Raw genomic sequence first — 26929 nt, forward strand, 5'->3', positions numbered from 1 at the left:
TAACAGCTATCTAATGCGGTCAGTTGGAAGCTGAAGAAACGCCAAGCAAGTGTTTGGCACAGTTGCCAGCAGATAGAAATTGCACAACTAAGGCACATTACTCATCATTTTTTTTTTTCCCCAACCCCATATCCTTCGGCCTGGCTCAAGGTGCTCGCCTTGCCACAAACCCCATTAATCCCTTTGAGCTTGGGTACGGTCCATCTCCACGAAAGGCAGAACCTCCGAGGCTCATCCTGCTCTCTCCCAAGCCTGTCTCACACGTTATGACTGTACCCCTAAAGCCCCACGATCCAATCCTAGGAGCCCTGAAATTAGAATTACATTGCACATCACACAGCAAGGTTGTTTTTAAAATGGCTCTCCTAAGTTTCCACTCCCTAAAATATCCATCTTTTTGAGCTATGACTCCAAATGCCCCTCTGCCCGCCCCTGCCAAGGAACCGCTTTCTCGTGCAACCGCAGCGGCCTAAACTAGCAGGTCGTGGGTGCCTGGAGGCGCCTGCGCAGAAGGACGCCGCCCGCTGACGTCAGCGCGCCGGGCTCGTGCCGGCCCCCTGCACCCCCGGCCTCGCCACGGCCCCGCCCCGCGCGCCCGCGCACTCGCGCGCATGCTCCGAACTCCGCCCCCGGCGCGTCACAGAATGGCCTCGGACACCCAGGCAGCTCCTGACGTGTCGGGGAGGAGCCGGGCGCCGAGGTGCGCGGAGTGGAGCTCAGGGCTGCGGAGGGAAGCGGAGCTGAGCGGCTGGGCGGGCCTGGCCGGGCCAGCGGAGCTGAGACTTCGGTCAGCCGGCGGCGAACATGCGCTGTTGACACATTGGAGGTGAGCCCGCGGTGCGGGGCCCCTGCCGAGGAGGCCGAGCCGCGCGGGCGGCGCCGTAGGGCCTGTCCCTGGGGGAGACTGCCCGGCCCGGGGGCTGTGTCTGAGGCCCCGCCGGGCCAGGCCGGGCCCGGGTTCAGGTGCGGGGGCGGCCAGCCCGGGGGGGCAACTGTCCCAACCGCTCTAACTGCCCCCCACCCTGCCCCGGTGCGAGGTGTGGCCCTCCGGGGGCGCCTGCGGCGGAGGAGCCGAGCGGCGTCTGGAGGCTGTGCCCCGGGGTGGGGTGAGGGGTGGCGGGGAGGAGGCCGGGACGTGGCACCGCGGGCCGGGACGCTGTGGGCGCGAGGTGCGGCCCGGGCAGCCCTGCTCCCCGCCCCCTGCGCCCTGGGCGGTGGGCGCTCGGACGCCAGGTCGGGCTTTGGTCTCTGCCGCCTCTTTGCCGCCCGCGGCTCCCCGGTGGACCTGGCTCCTCGCGCCCCCCCAGGGGTTCGCGTGGCTTGTACTCGCCCAACCCTTGTCTTGCTGGTGAGCAGGGAGCTAACTTAGGCTTTGAGTTTCGCCTAGGAAGCGAGAGCGCTCACCCCCTGGATGGTTGCGTTCCGGGTCTACGCGTCCGGGAACCCCCCCCCCCCCCCCCCCCGGCTGTCTCTCGTGAACCTCCTCATCCTCAGCTGTGACTGATTCTGTTACCGCCATTAGAGGGGTGGGGCGATGGAGCCCAGGTGGGGCTGATGAAGTGATTGATTGAGCCTGAGGTTCAGCCGGCTGGTGAGTGCGTGGCCGAGCGTGGGTCAGGGTTTACGTTTCCAGGCTTGGAGTTGGGGTTTCTGTACCCTCCTCGGAGAGCAAGGCAGAAAATCTGACTTGCCCGAGATCCGCCAGAAGCCAGGGCACGACTTGAGCAAACTCCTGGCTGGGAGAGAAATCTTAACTCGGGAGCATCCTTACAGGTTGCTGGTTAATTATTTTGTCTGATAAGTTGTTTTCCTCTCCGTGCACCCAGGAGATAGGGCCATGGTTCTGTCAGATTATGAAACTGAAGGGGCAAGTGCAGCTCTGAGTCATGATTGAAGAGAAGAAAAGGGAAACTGAGTGAGCCGTCCCTTCCGGACTAAAATTACTATTTAAAATAGAAGTGCAAAAGCAACGACTAAAACCTTGGGTTAGCTCTGGTTAGTGGCTGAGCTGGCCAAGCTAGAAGCTGTTAAATCTTATGTAGCTGGAGCTCTGCTGTGGCTTTTTAAATTAAATAGATTGAAGTTGGATAAGCAGCATTTAAAATAAATAGTCTCAGTAAAAGCTTAGATATTGCCTTCATCTGCCAAGCTTTTTTTCCCCTTCATTTTGAGCCATGAGGAGATAAATTTGGTTACTAAAGCCTAAAATTACTTCTGATGTAAGTTTCTGAGCATCTAATAAAGTAGAAAAAGTAGTTTGTCAGGATCAAAATGGAGACCATATTTGTGATTGACCTTGAAAATTTAAAAATTCTGTTAAGTGTCACCTCTGGGAAAAGTAGACAAATTTCAGTCAGATGATACTACCTACAGTGAGTTCTGAAAGAATTCTTTTGGCTTCAGTCCATTCTACAATGTTGAAGAATAGTTTTCTTGTGCATGAGCCGTTTTGGACAGGTTGTTTTAGCCCCTGATGAGTTGAGTGTCAGTTGTTAGATATCTGAAGGTTATAGGCAGTCTAACACCTCAGAAAATTATAGATGTACCAGGAGAGCATTTTTTTTTTAAGCAGTGTATTTTTTGATATTGGCTAACTTTCTACAGCCTTAATATCTCCAGTTACATAGTTTCAAATAACACAGTGAACACATCCTCCCAATGTAACTTGAAGCAAACTGAACAGATTGTCTTTATAGTCTCCAAAGTCCTTTTTTTGAATATTTGCAGTGGTAGCAAATTTTTTTTTATTTGTAAAGAATCGAATTTTTATTTTTATTTTAAGATTTATTTATTTATTTGAAAGGCAGGGTGACAGGAAGAGACAGAGATCTTCCATCTGCTGGGTCATTCCCTAAATGGCCAAGGCTGTGCCAAGCTGGAGCCAGGAACTCCATCTTGGTCTCCACATGGGTGGGCAGGGGCCCACGTACTTGGGCCATCAACTGCTGCCTTCCCAGCTACATTAGCAAGAACCTGGATCCTGGGCCGGTGCTGTGGCATAGTGGGTAAAGCTGCTGCCTGCATTATGGCACATGGGTGCTGATTCGAGTCCTGGATGCTTCACTTGCTGTTCAGCTTTCTGTTATGGCCTGGGAAAGTAGTGGAAGATGGCCCAAGTCCTTGGGCCCCTGCACCAGCGTGGGAGACCTGGAAGAAGCTCCTGGCTTCAGATCAGTGCAGCTCTGGTCGTTGCTGCCATCTGGGGAGTGAACAAGTGGATGGAAGACCTGACTGTCTCTCTCTCTCTCCCTCTGCCTCCCTGTAACTCTGCCTTCAAATAAAATAAATCTTAAAAAAAAAAAAAAAAAAAGGCTGTATCAGAAGCAGAGCAGCCAGGATTGAAACCAGCACTCTGATATGGGATGCCAGCATCACAAGCAGGAAGGAAGAATGACATGGAGAAGACGGGAGAGATTGAGATTGTCTATCTGGGTCACTCTCCAAATAGCTATAACAGTTGGGTCTGGAGCAGGCCAAATTCAAGAACTCCATCCTGGTCTCCCACGTGGGTGGCAGGGACCCAAGTGCTTGGGCCACCTTCCAGTGCCTTCCCAGCCGCATTTACCAGGAAGTTGGATTGGAAGCAGAGCAGCAGGGACTCAAACTGGCATTCTGGTATGGAGTGCAGGACTTTTAAACTGCAGCTTAACCCACTGCGCCACAGTGCTGGTCTCCAGAATCTGATTTTTAAAAAGGGTAATTCTGACAAATGAAATTAGAGTAATAAAGCTAGATAGTACCAGTTGGGAAACAATAAAATTGAGGTGTGAACACAAAATAAGAAATTTTTGCTGAGTTCTTATCTAGCTCTTAATACTATCCCGAAATGAGTTTTAGGAATGTTTTCAGTGATGGTAGTATCACTGGGATATGCATAAAGCTTCCCAGGATAATTAATTTTAAGGAAATATTTGTGTGTTTTAAATTCCAAAGTCTAGTTACTTGAAATAATTAAAATGTTTTATATAAGGATCAGAACTGATTTTTGAGGTTTTTTTAATTGAAGTTTTTTTTTTTTTTTTGGACAGGCAGAGTGGACAGTGAGAGAGAGAGAGAGAAAGGTCTTCCTTTGCCGTTGGTTCACCCTCCAATGGCTGCTGCGGCCGGCGCACCGCGCTGATCCGAAGGCAGGAGCCAGGTGCTTCTCCTGGTCTCCCATGGGGTGCAGGGCCCAAGCACTTGGGCCATCCTCCACTGCACTCCCGGGCCACAGCAGAGAGCTGGCCTGCAAGAGGGGCAACTGGGACAGAATCCGGCGCCCCGACTGGGACTAGAACCTGGTGTGCCGGCGCCGCAAGGCGGAGGATTAGCCTAGTGAGTCGCGGCGCCAGCCTTATTGAAGGTTTTAATTACTTCTTTTTGACTAAAGAACAATGTGCTTTCATCTCAACCTCAACATTTATCCAGCTTCTCAGTCATGCTTCTTTTAAAAAAATTATTTTTATTTATTTGAAAGACACAGAGATCGTCCATCTGCTGGTTCACTCCTCAGATGTCCACAGCAGCTAGAGCCAGACCAGGCTGAACCCAGGGGCTCAGAATGCAATCTGGGTCTCTGACAGGAGTGGCTGGGACCCAAGTATTGTGTCATTACCTACTGTGTCTCAGGATGTGCATTAACAAGAAGCTGGAATTGGAATCAGTGCTGGGACTTGAACCAGGCACTCTGCTATGGGATGCAGGTGTCCCAATGTGACTCCTTTCCTTAACCGCTGCGCCCAGGGCCCGCCTCCATGCTGTTTGTTCTATGCGAGTCCTCATTTTTCTTGGAGCTGTCCATCTGTCTGATGGACCAGACTTTGTTCAGGGACTGTTCTCTGCAGGCCTGGGTTGGAGTCTCTGTGTCCTGCATCTCTGCTGTCCAGGCTGTGGCTCTCTCCCTTCCTTTAGAGAGTCTCGGAAAGCCTGTCAGAGGTAACTCCCTCCAGAGTTCTTGCGGGAGAAAAATTTTCTGTCATATCCTAGATTATCTGCTTCCTGACAATTTAGTAGCTCCTAGGATTTTCTTATTCATGCTACTGGATTTTCTCGTTTGTTGGGTGGCGTTGTCCCTTGATATTTAAGACTAAAGGGCCAGAGGATGATTATCCGAGGTAGCTGATGTGCAGTGGTCTCTGCAAGCTTGTTCCCAGTAAGTCTCATCTCCCTGGTTTTTGATGTGGATCCATTCAGGTGACTGTGGCTGAAGCTGGGCATGCATAATTTTGTACAACTGGGAATGACTGGTTTTATAATCTGGATTTAATACATGAGCTGCATTGGGAGGTAGAAATAAACTACCCATGGATCTTTTTGCTTACTCCATCCTTGAAACAGGAATTCAGATGTTGAGAAGGGAAAGTGGTACTTTGAAACTAAATAGGGAATAAAAAGATTATAGTTCAATTCAGTTATCTGTTGATTTTCTGTGTTCCATGTTTTTGATGCTGCAGAAGGATTTATAAATAAGACATAGGTCCTGCCTTCAGGCTGGAGAGACTTAACCTTTCATTCCGCTTAAGATTTTTTTTTTTTTTTTTTTTGACAGGCTGAGTGGATAGTGAGAGAGAGAGACAGAGAGAAAGGTCTTCCTTTTTGCCGTTGGTTCACCCTCCAATGGCCGCCGCAGCCAGCGCATCTCGCTGATCCGAAGCCAGGAGCCAGGTGCTTCTCCTGGTCTCCCATGCAGGTGCAGGGCCCAAGGACTTGGGCCATCCTCCACTGCCTTCCTGGGCCATAGCAGAGAGCTGGCCTGGAAGAGGGGCAACCGGGATAGAATCCGGCGCCCCAACCGGGACTAGAACCCGGTGTGCCGGTGCCGCAGGGTGGAGGATTAGCCTGTTAAGCCATGGCGCCGGCCAAAATGTTTGTTGTTTAAAGTAAGTAACAACAGAATTTTGCTTCTTGTGTCCCCTTGGATCTACCATTCCACCAAACCATGATTATGTTGTGTGTCAGAAACTGAGTATTTGGGCTGCTCCTTGATACATAGTTGGCAGTGTTCAGGTGGTAGCACGTATCCAAATTGGAGGGCCTTTGCCCGTGAGCTTATACTCAGCTTATTGTTTTTTTTTTTGACAGGCAGAGTGGACAGTGAGAGAGACAGAGAGAAAGGGCTTCCTTTTGCCGTTGGTTCACCCTCCAATGGCCGCCGCGGTAGCGCGCTGCGGCCGGCGCACCGCGCTGATCTGATGGCAGGAGCCAGGGGCTTCTCCTGGTCTCCCATGGGGTGCAGGACCCAAGCACTTGGGCCATCCTCCACTGCCTTCCCGGGCCATAGCAGAGAGCTGGCCTGGAAGAGGGGCAACCGGGACAGGGTCGGTGCCCTGACCGGGACTAGAACCCGGTGTGCCGGCGCCGCAAGGCGGAGGATTAGCCTAGTGAGCTGCGGCGCCGGCCTATACTCAGCTTCTTTAGGGCTAGATTTAGAGATTTGAAATGTAATCACAATTTTTAAGGCATTTTTGGGAAAGACTTTATAAAGAGCATTCAAGGGATGCAGGAATTGTGGCCTTATCCTTATTTTTTTTTAAGATTTATTTATTTATTTGAAAGTCAGTTTCACAGAGAGGAGGAAAGGCAGAGAGAGAGAGAGAGAGAGAGGGGTCTTCATCTGCTAGTTTACTCCCCAATTGACCACAATGGCTGGAGCTGCTCCAATCCAAAGCCAAGAGCTTCTTCTAGGTCTCCCATGTTAGTGCAGGGGCTCAAGGACCCTGGCCATCTTCCTCTGCTTTCCCAGGCCGCAGCAGAGAGCTGGATCAGAAGTGGAGCAAGGGGCTGGTGCTGTGGCTTAGTGGGTAAAGCCACTGCCTGTAGTGCTAGCATCCCATATGGGCTCCGGCTCGAGTCCTGGCTGCTCCACTTCCAGTTCCGCATCTTTGCTATAGCCTGGGAAAGTGGTAGAAGATGGCTCAAGTTTTTGGGCCCTTGCACCCGCGTGGCAGCCCCAGAGGAACCTCCTGGCTCCTGGCTTTGGATCAGCCCAGTTCTGGCCTTTGTAGCCATCTGAGGATTGAACCAGTAGATGGATGATTCTCTCTCTCTCTCTGCCTCTGCCTTTCAAATAAATCTTTAAAAAAAAAAAAAAAAAGTGGAGCAGTAGCTGGGACTCGAACCAGCGCCTATATGGAATGTCAGCACTGCAGGCGGTGGCTTTACCCGCTACGCCACAGGGCTGGCCTGACCTTATCCTTAGATACCACCTGCTTGTGTCCTGTAATTCTGTCTTCATCTGAGTTAATGTGACATACATTCCTCCCCTCAAGGAGATTTAGCAATAACTGAGGAGTTATCAACACCACATGATGATGCCTTTAAGTTCTTTGGCTCTTTGAAATACAGATGTCTCTTGTTGCCCCATGAGCCTTCCCCTCTTTTACACCTTAATACAAATTCAGTTACAATCACAAATAAGAATACCTTTATACCTAGGAAAGTGGAGAGGGAATCTGGAACTTTAATGAGGGGTGGGATTATTATTATTTGAAACATTTGTTTTTATTTTATTTGAAAGGCAGAGAGAGAGCCACCATCTGCTGGTTTACTTCCCCAAATGCCCACAATGACCAGGGTGAAGCCAAGAGTGTGGAACTCCATCAGGTCTACCAAGTGTTTGGCAGGGAGCCATGTACTTGAGCTGCCTCCCAGGGTGCTCATTAGCAGGAAGGTGGATTGGAAGTGGAAGAGCTGGGACTTAAGCCAGGCATTCTGATGTGGGATGTGGGCATCTCCAATGGCAGCTTAACTGCTGTGCCAAACACCAACCCCCAGGGTGGGATATTTAATCACTGCTAGTTACTAATAACCATACATATATATTTATATTTTTTAAGATTTTATTTTATTTGAAAGAGTGAGTTAATAGAGATGGAAGTCTTCCATCTGCTGGTTTACTCCCCAAATGGTTGCAGCAGCCGAAGCTGAACTGATCTGAAGCTAGGAGCCCCCTCCAGGTCCCTCACACAGGCACAGAGGCCCAAGCACTTGGGCCATCCTTTACTGCTTTGCTAGGCACATTAGCAGGGAGCCAGACTCGAAACAGAGTGGCCGGGTCACAAACTGGTGGCCATACAGGATGCTGGCGCTGCAGGCTGGGACTCTAACCTGCTGTGCCATAGTGCTGGCCCCCATACATATATATATATATAATTTAAAGATTTATTAATTTGTTTGAAAGTCATAATTACAGGGCCCGGCAGCGTGGCTTAGCAGGTAAAGCCACCGCCTAAGATGCCAGCATCCCTTATGGGCACCGGTTTGAGACCTGGCTGCTCCAGTTCCCATCCAGCTCCCTGCTAATGCACCTGGGAAAGCAGCAGATGGCCCAAGTCCTTGGATCTCTGTCCACATGGGAGACCCTGAAGAAGCTCTTGGCTCCTGGCTTTGGACCAGCCCTACTCTGGCTGTTGTGGCCATTTGGGGAGTGAATTAGTGGATGGAAGATCTCTCTCTCCTTGCCTCTCTTCTCTTCCTCTCTAAACTCTGGCCTTTCAAATAAATAAATAAATAAATCTTGAAAAAAAGAGATCTATCTGCTGGTTCACTCCCCAAACAGCTGCAGCAGCTAGGCTTGGATCAGGCCAAAGCCAGGAGCCAGGAACTTCATTTGAGTCTGCCATGTGGGTGTAGGGGCCCAAGCGCTTGGACCATCTTCTGCTGCTTTCCCCATGCAAATTAGCAGGGAGCTGGATGGGAAATGGAGCAGCTGAGACTGGAACTGACACCTATATGGGATGCCGGTGCTACAGACAGCAGCCTAGCTCGCTGTGCCACTGTGCCAGCCTCCAGCATACATATTTGAATAAGCATTGTTAGTCATCTACTATAATGTTGATTAGATAGGAAAAACTGAGACCCTAAAGATGAAGCAGTTTCCTTAAGTAATTTAAAGGCAGAATTTGAACCCTAGAACTTGGCCTCAGTAGAACTACTAGGGTTTACATTTTAAAGTGCTGTCATACATCTCCAAGAGTAGATAATACAGACAAAAGTGTGCCAGTGTCTGGGTAATCAGATTAGAGGAGGGTGTGTTTTTTTTTTTTTTTTTTTTTTTTTTTAAGTAAATATCCTTTGCTTAACCATGTTTGACACTTAGTAGGTACTGAGTGAATATTTGCAAGCATTAAGTTCTTTCTCTAAGCAAGGCGTTATGCTTTGTGCCAGGAAGGAATGCAAAGTAAATCAGGGATCCACCCCTCACGCAGAGCTTTCAGATGATGGTCGTTTAAGAGAACCAGAAGATTGATTAGCAGATGTCAAGGTAACACAGTGTGGTAGGGAGGACTTGACTAAGAAAAATTTGTATTATGCTGCAAAGAAATTAACTACATGTATAAAGTGACATTTTAGTTGTGTTCTGTTGAAAACTGCTCTGTACATCCTTGGTATACCCACCCTGAAATCGGAGTTCTATATTCTCGTCTGAGACTGAGTTCTTGCTAAATTGCCATGAGTAGCTTTTGCTAGGTGAATTCAAATTCTCTACCTATTTGTTTTTGTTGATGTACTTTTAAAGCTGGTTTTGAGTTCTTGTTGTCCAGTATGGATCAGAATAAAATATGACCTAATTACATAAATGTTATTGAATGCTGTTGTAAAAGCATTGCGTTGAGAAACAGGATAATCAAGGCAGGTGTTGTGGTGCAGCCGATTAAATTGCTACTTGGGGTGCTTGCATCTCATGTTGGAGTGCTGGTTAGAGTTGTGGCTACTACCCTTCCCATCCAATTTCTTGGTAATACACCCTGGGAAATAACAAATGGTTCAGGTGCTTGGGCTCTTTACATTCATGTGGGAGACCCAGGTGGAGCTGTGGGCTCCTGGCTTTGGCTTGGCCCAGCCCTGCCTGTTGTGAGCATTTGGGGAGTGAGCTAGCAGATGGAAGATAAAGCCACAGATGATGACGCAAGTGTTTGGGCCCTTGCCATCAATGTGGGAGACCTAGATGGAGCTCCTGGCTTTGCCAGGCCTGGCTCTGGCTATTGTGGGCATTTGGAGGGGGTGAACCAGCAGATGGAAGATATTCATTCTCTCTCTCTCTCACTCTTTGACTCTCTCACTCTCTCTGTTGCTTCACCTTTCAAATAGATGAAAATAATAAATAAATTTTTAAAAAAAGAAAACACAGCCTAAGAGGGGCACAAAGATGAAAGCAGTTGCATTGCTATGTGGTAAGTATATCAGTAAAAGCATGTGTGGGGGATAGAGGTAGTCAAGAATGCAAGCGATTTTGGCTGGCACCGCGGCTCAATAGGCTAATCCTCCGCCTTGTGGCGCCGGCACACCGGGTTCTAGTCCCGGTTGGGGCGCCGGTTCTGTCCCGGTTGCCCCTCTTCCAGGCCAGCTCTCTGCTGTGGCCAGGGAGTGCAGTGGAGGATGGCCCAAGTGCTTGGGTCCTGCATCCGCATGGGAGACCAGGAGAAGCACCTGGCTCCTGCCATCAGATCAGCGCGGTGGGCCGGCCGCAGCGCGGCGGCTATTGGAGGGTGAACCAACGGCAAAAAGGAAGACCTTTCTCTCTGTCTCTCTCTCTCACTGTCCACTCTGCCTGTCTAAAAATAAAAAAAATTAAAAAAAGAAAGAATGCAAATGATTTTAATGTCTCTGTGAGAGCAGATTTCTGGAAAAAAATGACAGCTAGATTTTAAAGCTAAATAGGAACTTTCCAAATGCAGGGAAGGGAGAGCCAGTTCAGGCTGAGAAAACGTGAGATGTGAAATAGCGTGGTGTGTTAAGACAGTTTTGAACCATTTCTCTGAAATATAAAGTGGGATGCCTGGGGAAGAGGTGGTAGGAAACAATGCAGTATATCTAGAGCAGGCCTAAGGTCTGCTATTTCGTCTGGCCTGACAATCAACTGGGGTCTTAGGGAGCCAGTTTGGATGTAAGTTAACTAAGTAGATTTTTTTCCCCCTTCCTTTCTGAATCCCTTAGGAGAAGAACCATGATGAAAGATCATTGAAGTGGCTGGCGCCGCGGCTCAATAGGCTAATCCTCCGCCTTGCGGCGCCGGCACACAGGGTTCTAGTCCCGGTCGGGGTGCCGGATTCTGTCCCGGTTGCTCCTCTTCCAGGCCAGCTCTCTGCTGTGGCCCGGGAAGGCAGTGGAGGATGGCCCAAGTGCTTGGGCCCTGCACCCCATGGGAGACCAGGAGAAACACTGGCTCCTGAATTCGGATCGGCACGGTGCACTGGCCGCAGCGCACCATTGAAGGGTGAACCAACAGCAAAGGAAGACGTTTCTCTCTGTCTGTCTCTCTCACTGTCCACTCTGGCTGTCATAAATAAATAAATAAAAAATCATTGAAGTTAGAATTGGTAGACTTCTTGGGGACACTTAAGACTTAAAGATAGGGCATTAACCTAGGGGTTAAGACACTTGGTAGCACATTGGAGTACCTGGGTTCTGTTCCCAGCTTTGATCCTGACTCCAGCTTCCTGCCACTGCGGACTCTGGAAGGCAGCAGGGATGGCTCAAGTAGTTGAGTTCCTGCCACCCACATGGGAGACGAGGGTTGAGCTCATTACTTCTGCCCAGCCCCAGCTGTTGCAGGCATTTGGAAAGTGAACTGGCAAATGGGAAGCCTCTCTCTAGCTCTCATATAAATTAGAAAAAAAAATTAACAGGAAGTTTTAAAAAGTAATAGTAGTAAGTTATTGGGATCCTGGTACCTGATCTTCTAGCAGGTCACTTGGCATAAAATGTTGCAAGTTGTACAACAGGGAAGGGCATGCAGTAGCAGCATCTCTTAGGTCATGCTTGTTTATGTCAGCTGATGCCCAGTTGGCCATAAACCAGCCTCAAGAACGCTGTGTACACGATGGTTCTGTGGAGTCCAGTCACCTGGAACCTAGTGCTGCAACCAGAAGTGCCTCACGTGGCTTTATCCCAAAGGACTTTGTTGATCTCATCTCCTTGTCACGACCTCAGCCACAGTCTTGGTTGTTCGGAGGCTGGGGCAGTGTTTTTTTGTGGTTGAGTTATAGGAAGGAGTTAACGACTCCTTGAATGTTTCATATTTAGCTCCCTCAAAAATGCTGCTGATTTAGTGTTGCCCCAGATTTTATACTTAGATTCTTAGGTTCTCTAATTTGTAACAGTTTGTCTTTACTCTTTCACAGGCTTTCTTGATCATGGATGGTGAAGATATACCAGATTTTTCAAGTTTAAAGGAGGAAACTGCTTATTGGAAGGAACTTTCCTTGAAGTATAAGCAAAGGTAATGTTGAAAGCTGTACTAAAAATGGCAGAGGGCATTTGGAATATACCATGTCTATCTTGTGCATTTTTTGGGATATAAATCTAAATTTAGTTTTAGATTTAGGGTGGAGATTGTAGAAAGTTGCAACATTATTTGTATTTATGTAGTGTAAAATGTGGTAAATCTATATATTGTTCAAATTATAAAAGCAGTAGGAAAACTTAGTGTTAATTATGATTTCTTTGGATTGTTGCCTCCTTTGCACTTATTGGAATGGGTTGTCTTGGCCTGCTTTGTGTGCCCTGATTCTGCCTCATCATTTAGTCGTTTGGGGATTCTGATCAGCTGCCTGTGTTTTAGACTTCCTCTCTTCAGGCAGGCGGTATCAGTGTCTAGAGCCAATTGAACTTCGAGGGAGTAGGAAGTGCTTTAGGGCTGTGGAGATTTTATAAAATTTCATTTATTTAGTTGGGAAAACTTTTGGATAATCTTTCATGCACCAACGTTTGTTCTAAATTTCTTTTTTAAAAATGGAATCTAAAATATTTATACATTTTCTTTTTTTTGGTAATAGTTTTTTGCTAAGTCATAGCCAACCTTGTATTGCTTTCATTGTTATCTCTGAGGCCAGTTTTCCTATTGTACCAGTGGATAGAAAACGTGTGTATCTAGGGCAGGGGTCCTTAACCTCTTTCTGTGTCATAGTCACAGAAGCCCATGGACCTCTTCTCAGAATAATGTCTTTAAATATATAACAGTAAATAATAGAACTACAAAGGAGACCAGTTATCTAAATATTTGTGACATAGTCACATGCACTTCTTTATTAATGCAGTAAAAGAAAAGATCTAGAGGTTAGTATAATAGCTACCTGAATGTGAAAGAGTGATGAGAATAAATGATATCTTGAGTTATCTGTAGCAGCTCTATTGTGATGTGAGAATATCTATAATTTCAGTTGAATAGAATTGAAGAAAATGCCAAATTTAAATTACTTTAGTGAAAATAGAGATGTATTTATCCCCTCATCTAATTTTGTAGAGGATTAATAATGGTATTGATCCATGTAGACGTTGTGTAGATACTGTAACTATTGGTTGATGAGTTCTTTTGAGGCTTACAGCTTATTTTCACTGGACCCTGAATAGACAGAGTTAGAGATGCAAAACTGATTATCTTTACTATTTAGTGTATTTTAAGAGAGTATTAGCATTCGTGTAAAAATTACTGAATTGATATACAATCATCTTTGGATGGTCCTTGTGGTTCCTGTTATAACTGATGTTTCCCACTTTGTTCCTGATTAGCTTCCAGGAAGCTCGGGATGAGCTAGTTGAATTCCAGGAAGGAAGCAGAGAATTAGAAGCAGAGTTGGAGGCACAATTAGTACAGGCTGAACAAAGAAATAGAGACTTGCAAGCTGATAACCAAAGACTGAAATATGAAGTGGAGGCGCTAAAGGTAATGGTGGCAGTTGAAGCCGGTGTATAATATGCTGGGTTTTTATTAAAATGAGAGAGACTGTTTTTGGGGATGATGCTTGAGAACAGACAACAAGAAATATTTTTAAAGATTTATTTATTTATTTAAAAGGCAGAGTTACAGAGAGGCAGAGGCAGAGAGAGAGATCTTCCATCCACTCGTTTACTACCAAATGGCTGCAGCGGCTGGAGCTGGGCTGATCCAGGAGCTTCCTCTAGGTCTCCCACATGAGTGTAGGGGCCCAAGGACTTGGGCCATCTTCCACTGCTTTCCCAGGCCATAGCAGAGAGCTGGATAGGAAGTGGAGCAGCTGGGACTCGAACCGACGCCCATATGGGATGCTAACACTGCAGACTGGGGCTTTAACCCATTGCACCACAGCACCGGCCCCAACAAGAAATATTTTAAAAGGCTTAAAGTGAATGTTTGAATAGAATGTTTTCTTTCACGGAAGCAAGGGAAAAGTGGTTTAGAATTTAGAATTAGAAACTTCATAGTTGACACTTTTCTAGTTCTGATGTTGCTAGCTGTTTTATATTCCTGAAGTTTTTAAGAGCCACTTGATTTGACACATGGTTTGCTTTGTTCTGTGGTCTTTAAAGTTCTATGAAACATGCATTTATTTTATTATTGTTTATAATTCCTTCAGTTTTGGAATTTAGTTTGAGTTAAAAATTTGTCTTCTACAAAGGAATTTTTGGGAGTAAAAGGATTAGCCCCTTGCTTTGCTTTTCTCCACCTGCCTTGGCCAAATGAGAGGAGTGCTGTTTCTGTGCCTGGGGAGCTGTGGGTTTGGGAAGGGTGGAGAGGGGCAGGGAAGAGGCAAGGAATGGAACTCACGAGCGAATTTCTTTTTCTGCACTGACCCTGGCTTGCATTCAGCCTGAGTGTCCAGAAGTTCCTCCACCATGTTTGGGGATTTTGAGGCAGAGATTTCATTATTTTATTTCTTTTTATTAAAGAAGATTGTATGTATTGTGAGGTGAGAGAATCCTTGCCTGTTAGAACCTGATGATTGGAGTTTGCATGGGGTGTGATGAATGTCCTGTGTAATCAGGACTTGGGGCACTCTGATTGCTCTTACCTGGTTCTTGCTGGAAAAAAAGGAAAGACTGTGTTAATGATGGTTGCCTTCCTCTCTCTACTCATGCCTTCAGGAGAAACTGGAACATCAGTACGCACAGAGCTACAAGCAGGTTTCTGTATTAGAAGATGATTTAAGTCAGACTCGGGCCATTAAGGAGCAGTTGCACAAGTATGTGAGGGAGCTGGAGCAGGCCAATGATGACCTGGAGCGAGCAAAAAGGTAAAGAGGGATACGTTTTGGGAGAATAACCAAAGTTGGCAATTGTTGATTAAAATCTACATTATTAGCCTCAACCTCTGACAGATATTAGTCCCAGAACATTTGCTTTTGGTTTGTGCCACCTATAACTCATTGTATTGAAAAGAACCAGAATTCTTAGCTTCCCAGATAATGCCCTTCCAAGCTTTGTTCTTTTGGTTTTTCCCATTTCCTCCTCCTCTTGTGCATAATTGTTGGTCTTATTGGATTTTCTACTATCTTCTACTTTTATATTTTCTTTTCATTCTCTTTTGCCTTAATATTGACTGATGAATTGTCTCAAAATACTGCTTTCATTAGAATTTTCCTGAATAGCTTTCTGTGGCATACTGTTGCTGTTGCCTAGCTTCCATTCATCTATATTTAGTTGTTTCTTAACCACTGCAAACCTAGTGAAGTAAGTCCCATTACTTTGTAATGTCACCTGATATTTTTTTCTGCAGTATTTATTGACTTTTATACCTTTTTATTTTTTAAAGATTTATTTGAGTGGTAGAGTTACAGAGAGAGAGAGAGAGGGAGAGAGAGAAAGGTCTTCCATCCGCTGGTTTGCTCTCCAGATAGCTGGAGCTGAGCCGACCAGGAGCTAGGAGCCTCATCCAGGTTTCCCACGAGGGTGCAGGGGTCCAAGCATTTGGGCCATCTTTCACTGCTTTCCTAGGCCATAGCAGAGAGCTGGATTGGAAGAGGAGCAGCTGAGACTTGAACTGGTGCCCATATGGGATTCTGGCGCCACAGGCAGAGGCTTAGCCCACTATGCCACAGCACTGGCCCCAACCTTTTTTAAAGGTTTATTTATTTTTTTATTTGAAAGGCAAAGTTATAGAGAGATACCTTCCATCTGCTTGTTCACTCCCCAAATAGCCAGCAGGGCCCAGCTGTAGCCAGGAGCTTCTTCTGGATCTCCCACCTGGCTGTAGGGGCCCAAGCACTTGGGCCATCTGTTGCTTCTTTCCCAGGCCATAGCAGAGAGCTGGATTGGAAGGAGCAGCCAAATCTCGAACCAGCACCCATATGAAATGCTGCACTGCAGACGACGGCTTTGCCTTCTACACCATAGCGCTGGCCCCATTTATTGACTCTGAAGTGACTGATACTAGTCACCGCCCTTGAGGGTGGCGCACATGGACGTTCAGCATGACAAATGCAGGGCACAGAGAAGGGAGTGGCTAGTGCCTCTGGGTGAACTGGAGAAGCCTTTGTGGATACTAGAGCTGTGTCTGCAGGGAGAAACAGGAGTTAATCAGGTGAAGAGGCAGGTGAAAGGCAGAGAAGCAGGAAAGAGCTTGAGGTATTGATGTTTCATTTTGCTTGCGATGTACCAGACAGTGGCTGATCAGAGGATGGTTGGGGCCAGGTTGTGAGGAGTCTTTGGTCTGTGTTTCAAAGTCACTCTGTAGGCAAAGGGAAACTCTTTAAAATTTTTTTGAGCAAAGGAGTAATATCAGAGTTATGATTCAAGAAGGTAATACTGAGGTATTGGAAGCACGGAGAAGTGCAGAACATTTGGGAGTAATCCATTTAGGGAGAAGAAGTAAGGCAGAGAGAAGGTTGAGGAGGAAATAGATTCCAGAGACATTTTGGCAGTTTACAGGAATTGCAGAGTAGGTGTTGAGTGAATGAATGAGAAATGCAGGATGGAAAAAGAGCTGACAGGAAGTAAGTGAAGTAGAACCTGGGACTTAATGTTAGAGACAAATTCTTACATGCTTCTTTATATTCAGAAGTTTTCTTCTGGGGCCAGTGCTGTGGCATAGTAAGGTAAGCCTCTGCCTGCAGCACTGACATCCCATACGGGCGCTGGTTTGAATCCTGGCTGCTCCACTTCTGATCCAGCTCTCTGCTATGGCCTGGGAAAGCATTGGAAGATGACCCAAGGGCTTGGGCTCCTGCACCCAGGTGGGAGACCCAGAAGAAGCTCCTGGCTTTGGATTTGTCCAGCTCTGGCCGTTGTGGCCGTTTGGGGAGAGAACCAGCAGATGGAAGACACTTCTCTGTCTCTCTCCCTCTGTAACTCTGCCTTGAATAACTCAGTAAATCTTTTAAAAAAAAAAAAGTTTTTTCCTCAAAATTCATAAATGAGACTGTATCATGTTTAAAATCCAGTGAAAATATAAATAGTGTAACAGTTGGCCTTTCTTTAAGGAATTTTAAGGAATTTACTGAATGGCCCAAATGGAAATAGAGACGCTGAATCCAGGGAAGGTTGGGAGAAAGACCAGCTCATTCTCTTTGAACTTGGTGAAGCAGACTAGGTGAAGAATGTCATGAGAGCAACTGACAGTTTCCTTTTGTGTTAGCTATTTGCACATGTTATTTATTTACTTACTTTATGGATTGTTAATTTTTTTTTCCAGGGCAACAATAGTTTCACTGGAAGACTTTGAACAAAGGCTAAATCAGGCCATAGAACGGAATGCATTTTTAGAAAGTGAACTTGATGAAAAGGAATCTTTGTTGGTCTCTGTACAGCGGTTAAAGGATGAAGCAAGAGGTAAAATTTATAGCTTAAAGAATATTTGTCGGGGCTGGCACTGTGGTGTAGTGGGTTAAGCTGCTACCTGCAGTGCTGGCCATGTAGGGCGCCAGTTCGTGTCCCACTTGCTCCACTTCTGATACAGCTTCCTGCTAATGTGCCTGGGAAAGCAGCAGAAGATGGCCCAAGTCCTTGGGCCCTTGTACCCGCGTGGGAGACCTGGAAGAAGCTCCTTGTTTATGACTTTGGCCTGGTCCAGCCCTGGCTGGTGTGACCATTTGGGGAGTGAACCAGCAGATAGATGATCTCTTTGTCTCTGTCTCTAACTCTGCCTTTCAAATAAATAGAAGAAATATTAACAGTATTCTTTTTTTTAGTCTGACACTAGCCAGGGTAAGCTTAAGAACTGACCTACTTTCTTTCTTTTTTAAAGGTTTATTTATTTATTTGAAAGGCAGAGTTGGAGAGAGAGGTCTTCCATCTACTAGTTCATTCTTAAAAGGGCCGCAATGGCTGGGGCTGCTGGGTTAGGCTGAAGCCAGGAGCCTGAAACTCTGTCCAGATCTACCGTGTGAGTGGCAGGAGCCCAGTTACTTGGGCCATCTTCTGCTTTCCCAGATGCATTAGCAGAGAGCTGGATCAGAAGTGGAGCTGCTGGGACTTGAACTGGCACCCATATGGGATGTCAGAGCTGCAGGCAGTGGCTTAACCTGATGTGCCACAACGCCAGACTTTATTGACTCTTTCATGATTGTTTTTTTCATGACTTTTTCTTTTTCCCTGAGGAATTGGTGCATTCATTTGAAGAGTCTCTCATAATGTACATGATGTGTAAACCATTCTGTATTTTACTACTGTGGTTAAAAAAAAAGAAGTCACATAATATTAAATTTACCATCTTAACCATTTTTAAGTGTACACTGCAGTAGTGTTAGATGTCACGTTGTTGTGGAACACACCTGCAGAACTCTTGCACCTTGTTCTATACCCACTGAAGAACAGCTTCCTATTTCTTCCTCCCCCCAGCTGCTGGCAGCCACAGTTCTGCTTTCTGTTTCTCTGAGTTCAACTACTTTAGACACTTCTTTTTTTTTTTTTTTTTCTATTATGATTTTTTTATTTGAAAGGCAGAGTTACACAGAGACACAGATCTTCCATCCACTGGTTCACTCCCCAAATGGCTGCATCAGCTGGGGCTAGGCCAGGCCAAAGCCAGGAGCTAGGAGCGTCATCCAGGTCTCCCACGTGGGTACAGGGGTCCAAGGACTTGGGCCATCCTCTGCTGCTTTCCCAGGTGCATTAACAGGGAGCTGGGTTGGAAGTTTGGCATCTGGGGAGATGCTGACATTGTAGGCGGTGACTTAACCTGCTGTACCACAGCATTGGCCCCGGTATCCATTTTCTTTATGCATTCATCTATGAATGAATATTTGGTGTGGGTCCATTTCTTGGCTTATGTGAATTATGCTGCTGTGAACACAAGTTTGCAAGTATCTCCTTGAGATCCTGTTTTGAATTCATTTGGACCTTGGAAGTTGGATAATCTGTATCCTTTTCTGACATAAGGAAATATTCTATACATTAGTTGCCTAACTGGAAAATTTAATTTTGGGTTGAAAATTCAATATTTGAAAGCAAGGAAATTAATTTTAAAGTGATATTATTACTTTTTCTAAATAAAGATTTTTATTTATTTGAGAGGCAGAGTTAGAGGGAAAGACTGGTTCACTCCCCAGATGGCTGCAATGGCCAGAGCTGGACCAATCCAAAGCCAGGAACCAGGAGCCAAGAGCTTCTTATGGGTCTCCCATGTGGGTGCAGGAGCCTAAGAATGTAGGCCATCTTCCACTGCTTTTCCAGGCCATAGCAGAGAGCTGGATCAGAAGAGGAGCAGCCAGGACACAAACTGGCGCCCATATGGGATGTGCTGCAGGCAGAGGCTTAGCCTACCATGCCAAAGCGCTGGCCCTTAACTACTGCTTTTTTAGAACAAAATGTTTCATAGTGATAATAAAAAATACCAACTCATATAAGATTACAGAAATGCGTTTCATTGATTTCACAGTAATCTCCAAACTACAACATTTCAAAGTGAAAGCAGATGAGTTGATAAAGTATTTATTTTTGGGGGGCTGGCATTTGGCATCATGACAGTGCTTGGGATGCAGACTTCCCACACTAGAGTGCCTGGGTTCAAGTCCTGGCTCTGCTTCTAATTCCAGCTTCCTGTTAATGCATACCCTATTAAGCAGTAGGTTATGGCTTTAGAAGTTGGGTTCTTGCCCCCTACAGTGGAGACCTGGATTGAATTTTACGTTCTTGGCTTTGACCTGGCACAGGGCACTTGGTGAGAGTGAACTCATGGATGAGAGATCTGTCTGATTGGTTCACAATGAATTCTCCTTTGAACTCTGCCCTATTTATTCTTGCTTGTGGGTGTAGGTAACTGCTGTCTGAGGTTATAGCATTTCTAAATTCTTAGGCAGTAGAGTTGTCATTTTTATTCTCCTTGCAATGAAAGTTTATTAAATTCTTTTTTGAGACATAGTAATTTAGAAAGAATACCTTTATGACATTTTAGACAACTTTGGTGATGTATTTGTTCCTCTAATGTACATTACTGCCTTTGTTTGCAATATTTTAGATTTGAGGCAAGAACTAGCAGTCCGAGAAAGACAACAGGAAGTGACCAGAAAGTCGGCTCCTAGTTCTCCAACTCTAGACTGTGAAAAGATGGATTCTGCTGTACAAGCATCACTTTCCTTGCCAGCTACACCTGTTGGCAAAGGGACAGAAAACAGTTTTCCTTCCCCAAAAGGTTTGTAGCATCTTTTCTTTTTGAGGCTGTGTCAGCTGAGCAATGTGAGAGGACTTGTTGCTGAAGCAGGGATTGCTAAGGTTTAAGCAGCCGTTGTACTTTGTAATAGGTTAAGTCTACTCCTGGCTGAAGCAGAGGAGGAATTGTTTTCTTAAAGCAAGCATATGTAGGAATCACTGAGATGATGGCTACACTGAAGTTGAATAACCTCATAATTTGAGATTTTAAAAAGTTAAAGATTTTTAAGGAAAGTTTATTTTCTGATTACAGTAGTAATACATGTTATGTAGAAAATATTTTAAAACCCACAAAATAAAAAGGAAATAAAAACCATCTGCAAATTTTAGAAACACTGGAAGAAATAAAATGAGAACCATCTGCACTTACTACTTGAAGCTAACGACATTAACATGTCTCTTGTGTGTGTGTGCATGCACACCTCCTTGTCGCACACAACTTTTGGGATTATAGTGAAATAGTTGCACTTTTTTTTCCCATTTACTGAACCAGGAGAAACTTCTGTTTGTATGCAGAAGGTGCAGAGGACCACCAGGTCACCATGCAGACTCCTGTGAGACTGGCCTGGGTGGACACACCCACTCTGTCACATGCTTTCAGAGCTGCCATTTTCAACTGTGGCATTCAGAGTAAATGATGAGTAGTGAATTGAGAATATTCTTTTTGCCATCAGCCAATATGTGTTTTGTTTTTTTCTTTTTTGAATCCAGATAAGCAGAAAAAAAAACAGTATCTAGAAAAACCAGTAGCCACTGGCTAGAACCTTCGATTGGAATCCTAAAGCTCTCCATTTAGATTTTTATTTAGCTTGCAGATCAGATTTCAGCTACTCCCACTCCCACATGCCTTTTTACTCCAAACTGGAGAAATTTGTCCTCCTGCCTCCTTTTTATCTACAGGATTTTATCTTTCAGAGTGATATGAGGTTTACTCTCTGGGCAGTTAGTGTAGCAAGCTCTTCTGTATCTGCTGGTCAACATAGTAGCCACTAGCTTCATAGGAGTATCTAAATTTAGGTTAATTAAATGAAATGAAATGTGCAATTCAGTTTCTCAGGGTAGTCGTATTTTAAGTGCCTAATAGCTCCTACATAGATAATTCAACTTGTCTGCCTTGTCATGAGGTAGAATTAGATGAAGTGTGAAGATGCATGTAGTTGTGTGTGAGTAATCATATGAGAGTACTGGGATAGGACGGGCAGTATGAGGTCATTAGAAGCTCTCCCTGTCAGTTTTTGTTGGAGTAGCTGCATGTGTAAACAGAGGCTTTTATCATAATTGCTAACACTCGAGTTTAACAAAATTTTGCCTCTGTCTAGCTTACCAGAATTCTGCAGATGGGTTCAAAAAAATTCTTTAGTTGAGCACTCATCAACATGGTTAAGAACTTGAGTTTAGGGGACACACAAGCGCAGTATGCATTCCTTGGAAGTCCTGAGAGTTTCAGGGAGTCTACAGGACATAGAATTAGGTGTCATCCCCAAGGCCACACTGTTTTTCCACTTTGATATGTTTGTAGACTGGGACTGATAGGGTGAATTTCACTAACCTGAAAGCTGCTGCCAGTTAGACTGTGGTTGTATGACAGGAATGCCCAGACATGAGAGGTAGGTGGTCAGAGATCAGTGGGAAGACTGAAGAGCTGATCTCTGTGAAGTGATCTGTAATTAAATTTCATTTATATAATCCCAGTTTCCAAAAAGTGTTCAAGGCAATTACCATAAAGCACAGATTTAAGAATATCCAAAATGCAGAATTTGAGGAGAATATGGAAAAATGAGATGCAGAAATCCCTGCTGAGAAAAAGGCGGCAGTTGATTTCTGTCATATGGAGCACCTGCTGTAGGCTGTGCCTCATGTGGGATGCTGGGAGTTGACAAAGAAGACAAAGGCTGTGCCTGTAATGAGCTCGCATTCTGGAGGAGGGGCAGCAAATAGCAAAGCCCCCACACCGATGTCTGATTGGCTGATCAGCACTCTGTAGAAAACAGATTTTTAAAAAAGCTCACATTTACTGAGTACTTATGTGCTAGGCTTTCTTGAAGTTAATATGCTTTAAATTAAACTTCACAATCAATTTAACTTCACTTCATGAAGTTAGTGCTGTCTGCCTCTTTTTCACTTAGAGGTAACTTGCCCAAGGCATACATCCAGTGACAAATCCAGTGGATTTGTATGCAGCTGTTTAGCTCAAGAGCTGTTAATCATTAGGCTCTATTATTTCTTAAAAATGAATACACACCATTGAAAACCTTTTCTGAAGAGCGTGCCAAAAAGCGTGAGTAAATATGGTGAATACTGTTGATTCTGAATGGAGGGATTTAACGTTTTATGATGTCCGCTCTCCCCAGATCAGTCTATAATTCCAACTTCTCATAAAAATCCCATCAGGATTTTTAAAGTTAACATTGATATTAAAGTTATTCCGGAGCAGTAAATGTACAAGAATAACCAAGAGAAGTTTGGAATAGGATAGTTCTAAGAAGGGTCTCTGCTCTTTGAGATACCGGAATCTGTCTTAGCGCTGTAGTAATTAAAGTAGTGTATTTCAGGCGGCATAGATGCAGAATTCAGTGGCACTGAAATATATTCATGTATGTAGAGTTTAGGATGTGATTGTAGTACCATTTCAGATGAGTCTTCACTAAAATGGTACTAGCACAATTGACTGGATGAAGTTTAGAAGGCTGCCTTACATCCAGATAACTATAAATTCCTAGTGAATTAAATGATCTAAATATATGAAAAAAGCTTGAAAACCATGGGGAACATTGTTATATTGACATGGCGAAGCCAGGGATTCTCCCACAAAAAGAAATGTCTCACTAAGAATTGCAAACCATACATACAAGAAAGAGTTGAATATATATATAATGTATAGAATCCTTACAGATTGATTAAAGAGAGACAAGCCAGTAGGAAAAGTACAAAGGATAAACAGATGAGTTCCAGAAGAGGAGATTCAAGTGACTATACAGAAATAAAAGTTAAACTGTAACTACTGGCACACCTTTTAGAGAGCATTTTGGCAGTGTCTGTTAAGGTGAGAAAAACGGGCATGCCCTGTGGTCTAGTGGTTCTGTTTTTAGGACTCTCTGAAAGTAAGCTGCTTTATAGCATGAGCAGTACAACCTGACTATAAAGGGAACTGTCAGTGTACTCACTTAACCTTTGTTTTTCTCTAGCTATACCAAATGGTTTTGGTACCAGTCCACTAACTCCTTCAGCCAGGATATCAGCGCTAAACATTGTAGGGGATCTCTTACGGAAAGTAGGGGTAAGTGGTCATTTATTTCTTCACTAGATATTTACCCTGCCAATGTAGCATTGTTTCTTTATTTGGATGGGGGAAGAATAAAGAATGCCCTCCTATGGTAAAGGCTGTAATGAATTGAGATCCTAGAGCGTCCAGTCGCTGGCAGAGGCTCATCCAGGCACCTCCAGGACTGGGTGTGCCAGCACCCTGCAGAGGGGCCTGAGCTCTGAGCTTACCACTTTGGACATTCGTCCTGTACCCCACAGCTGTTTCTTTTTTTTTTTTTTTCTTTTTATTTTTTTTAATTTTTATTTTTATTTTATTTATTTTATTTTATTTTATTTTTTGACAGGCAGAGTGGACAGTGAGAGAGAGACAGAAAGGTCTTCCTTTTTGCCGTTCGTTCACCCTCCAATGGCCACCGCGGTAGGCGCGCTGTGGCCGGCGCACCATGCTGATCCGATGGCAGGAGCCGGGTGCTTCTCCTGGTCTCCCATGGGGTGCAGGGCCCAAGCACTTGGGCCATCCTCCACTGCACTCCCTGGCCATAGCAGAGAGCTGGCCTGGAAGAGGGGCAACCGGGACAGGATCGGTGCCCCGACCGGGACTAGAACCCGGTGTGCCAGCGCCGCAAGGCGGAGGATTAGCCTAGTGAGCTGCGGCGCCGGCCTCTTTTTCTTTTTTTTAAAGATTTATTTATTCACTAGAAAGTCAGAGTTACACAGAGAGAGAGAAAGGTCTTCCATCCTCTGGTTTGCTCCCTAGTTGGCTGCAAAGGCCAGAGCTGTGCTGATCTGAAGCTGGGAGCCTTCTCTGGGTCTCCTATGTGGGTGCAGGGGCCTGAGGACCTGGGCCATCTTCTATTGCTATCCCAGGCCATAGCAGAGAGCTGGATCAGAAGTGGAGCAGCCGGGACTCAAACTGGCACCCACATGGGATGCTGGCACTGCAGGTGGCGGCTTCTTCACCCACTATGCCACAGCACCAGCGCCCCCTGCAGCTGTTTCTATGGCAGGATGTCTCTGTCCTTGTCTAAAATAATTTGTGTAAAGCTTGCTGTCTGTCTCCTGCCTCCCTCTGACCCTGTTCTTTGCTGCCTCTACCATCCTTCTGGTCATTTTCTTGTCTTTTGTTGTGTTAGATGTTAACATTGGACTCGTGACCTTGCTTTCTACTTTCAGTCTTGCTTGTCTCCCTGTTCCTGCCCTGCCATAACGTCAGTGCCTTTTCTTTGGCTGCTGCTGCTGCTTTTTTTTTTTTTTTTTTTTTTTAAGATTTATTTATTTGAAAGGCAGAATTAAAGAAAGAAGGAGAAGAGAGGCAGAGCTTCCATCTGCTCGTACACTCTCCAAATGGCTGCAGTGGCTGGGGCCAGGAGCTTCATCCAGGTCTCCTATGTGGGTGCAGGGGCCCAAGGACTTGGACCGTCTTCTGCTTTCCCAAGCCATTAGCAGGGAGCTGGATTGGAAGAGGAACAACCTGGACTGAAACTGGCACCCATATGGGATGTTGGCACTGCAGGTGGAGGTTTAACCTACACCACAGCACCAGCCCCTCTCCTTAGCTTCTAACCTCTAATACAGAACAGTTTGGCTCTTAAAATGCTCAAGTTATTTTTTGCTTGTTTGGTTTTTTCTCTGTATTGAGATAGTACTTCATTTGCTTGTTTGTCTTTATCAGTCATCTCTTGCTTTCCCTTCCTTTCTGCTAATCCCAGAGATCACTTTCCTTGTTCCTCCTGACTGCATGGTCTCTTTGGCCACAAAAGAGAGCTGCAGTCTGGATCATCCACGCCGCTGGATTTCTGGAGACGGTTGTAGAGCCAGGGGTTCATGCCACTGCTCTGAAGTCTGAGCACTGTGGCCTCACTCCCTTCCTGTTTCTCTCACTCACTCTTAGCTCTCTTTTTCAGTGGTCATCCCTGTGACTCCTCACGGTGCAGTGTCTTTTCACTCACTTTTTGTGTGAGATACTGTGTGGGGAGAGTAGAAATTGCATTATACTTTATCTAGAGGAAACGGGGGTTGGGGGGAGCCAAGACATAAGGTCCTTCTTGCCTTTTATAATATGCATTATTTTCTAACCATCAGATTGACTCTGCATCCATATTTTCATGTTGCTGTGAAATGTGAACAAATAATTCCTGCAATACAAAATCTTTTCTCACTCCCAAGATAACCGTTTTTAAAATCCCTTCTGGGACGGCGCCGTGGCTCAATAGGCTAATCCTCCACCTTTGGTGCCGGCACACCGGGTTCTAGTCCCGGTCGGGGCACCGGATTCTGTCCCGGTTGCTCCTCTTCCAATCCAGCTCTCTGCTGTGGCCCGGGAAGGCAGTGGAGGATGGCCCAAGTGCTTGGGCCCTGCACCCGCATGGGAGACCAGGAGAAGCACCTGGCTCCTGCCTTCAGATCAGCACAGTGTGCCAGCCGCAGCGAGGCAGCCATTGGAGGGTGAACCAATGGCAAAGGAAGACCTTTCTCTCTGTCTCTCTCTCTCTCTCACTGTCCACTCAGCCTGTCAAAAAAAAAAAAAAAAAAAAAAAAAAAAATTCCCTTCTGTAAGAGCTATGTTTGCCTCGGTAACTTGAAATGATATGCTCGGTTTTCAGCATCTTGATTTAATTAAATAGTTCCAATTTTTCCCTTTTCTGTGTTTTTTTTTTTTTTTTTAAAATTTTAGACAACTTTTTTTTTTTTTTTTGACAGGCATAGTGGACAGTGAGAGAGAGACAGAGAGAAAGGTCTTCCTTTGCCGTTGGTTTACCCTCCAATGGCTACCACGGCTGGCGCGCTGCAGCTGGCGCACCGCGCCGATCCAAAGCCAGGAGCCAGGTACTTATCCTGGTCTCCCATGGGGTGCAGGGCCCAAGCACTTGGGCCATCCTCCACTGCACTCCCTGGCCACAGCAGAGAGCTCGCCTGGAAGAGGGGCAACTGGACGGAATCCGGCGCCCCGACTGGGACTAGAACTTGGTGTGCTGGTGCCGCTAGGCGGAGGATCAGCCTATTGAGCCACGGCGCCGGCCTTAATTTCAGACAACTTTCTTAAGCCTGTGTTTCTGAATTTTATTAGACTACGTCTCAACTCCCTGTTTTTCCCCCTCCTCCCCTCCCCTGCACTGTGTCCCTTCTTGAGCTCTGCTGGTTAGTTCTGAGAGTTGAGAATTAGCTTTTACTATGTGATGTGTTTATCATTTTACTGCTTCACCATAGAGGAGTAGCTGGGTTCTTGAGTCTTTGTATTTGTGCCACTCAACAGATGTTGGGAGCATTTTGTTCTTTATCATTTACACAAAACCGTAACAGATTTTATTCTTATTTGTATCATAGCTGATTTGTATGCCTTTTTCTT

General features: G+C 45.5%; 1 protein-coding gene and 1 non-coding gene across 3 annotated transcripts in view; both read left to right on the plus strand.

Moving 5' to 3' along the window:
* The first annotated feature begins 674 nt into the window (after positions 1-674).
* NDEL1 (nudE neurodevelopment protein 1 like 1) overlaps positions 675-26929 on the plus strand; it is a 38094-nt gene continuing 11839 nt past the window's right edge. The window contains exons 1-7 of one of the 2 annotated variants that reach the window (XM_062215809.1): positions 675-826; positions 12102-12199; positions 13489-13642; positions 14821-14969; positions 17366-17502; positions 20129-20302; positions 23505-23596. In XM_062215809.1, coding sequence (XP_062071793.1) covers positions 12114-12199; positions 13489-13642; positions 14821-14969; positions 17366-17502; positions 20129-20302; positions 23505-23596 — 792 coding nt within the window. In that variant the 5' untranslated portion in view covers positions 675-826; positions 12102-12113. The remainder of the gene's footprint in view (positions 827-12101; positions 12200-13488; positions 13643-14820; positions 14970-17365; positions 17503-20128; positions 20303-23504; positions 23597-26929) is intronic. The other variant, XM_062215810.1, reaches the window with a different exon arrangement.
* LOC133747378 (U8 small nucleolar RNA) lies at positions 14639-14752 on the plus strand. The gene has a single exon (XR_009864332.1). It is a non-coding gene; the product is annotated as a U8 small nucleolar RNA (small nucleolar RNA).

This window comes from Lepus europaeus, chromosome 18, assembly GCF_033115175.1.
Source record: "Lepus europaeus isolate LE1 chromosome 18, mLepTim1.pri, whole genome shotgun sequence".
Taxonomy (NCBI): Eukaryota; Metazoa; Chordata; class Mammalia; order Lagomorpha; family Leporidae; genus Lepus; species Lepus europaeus.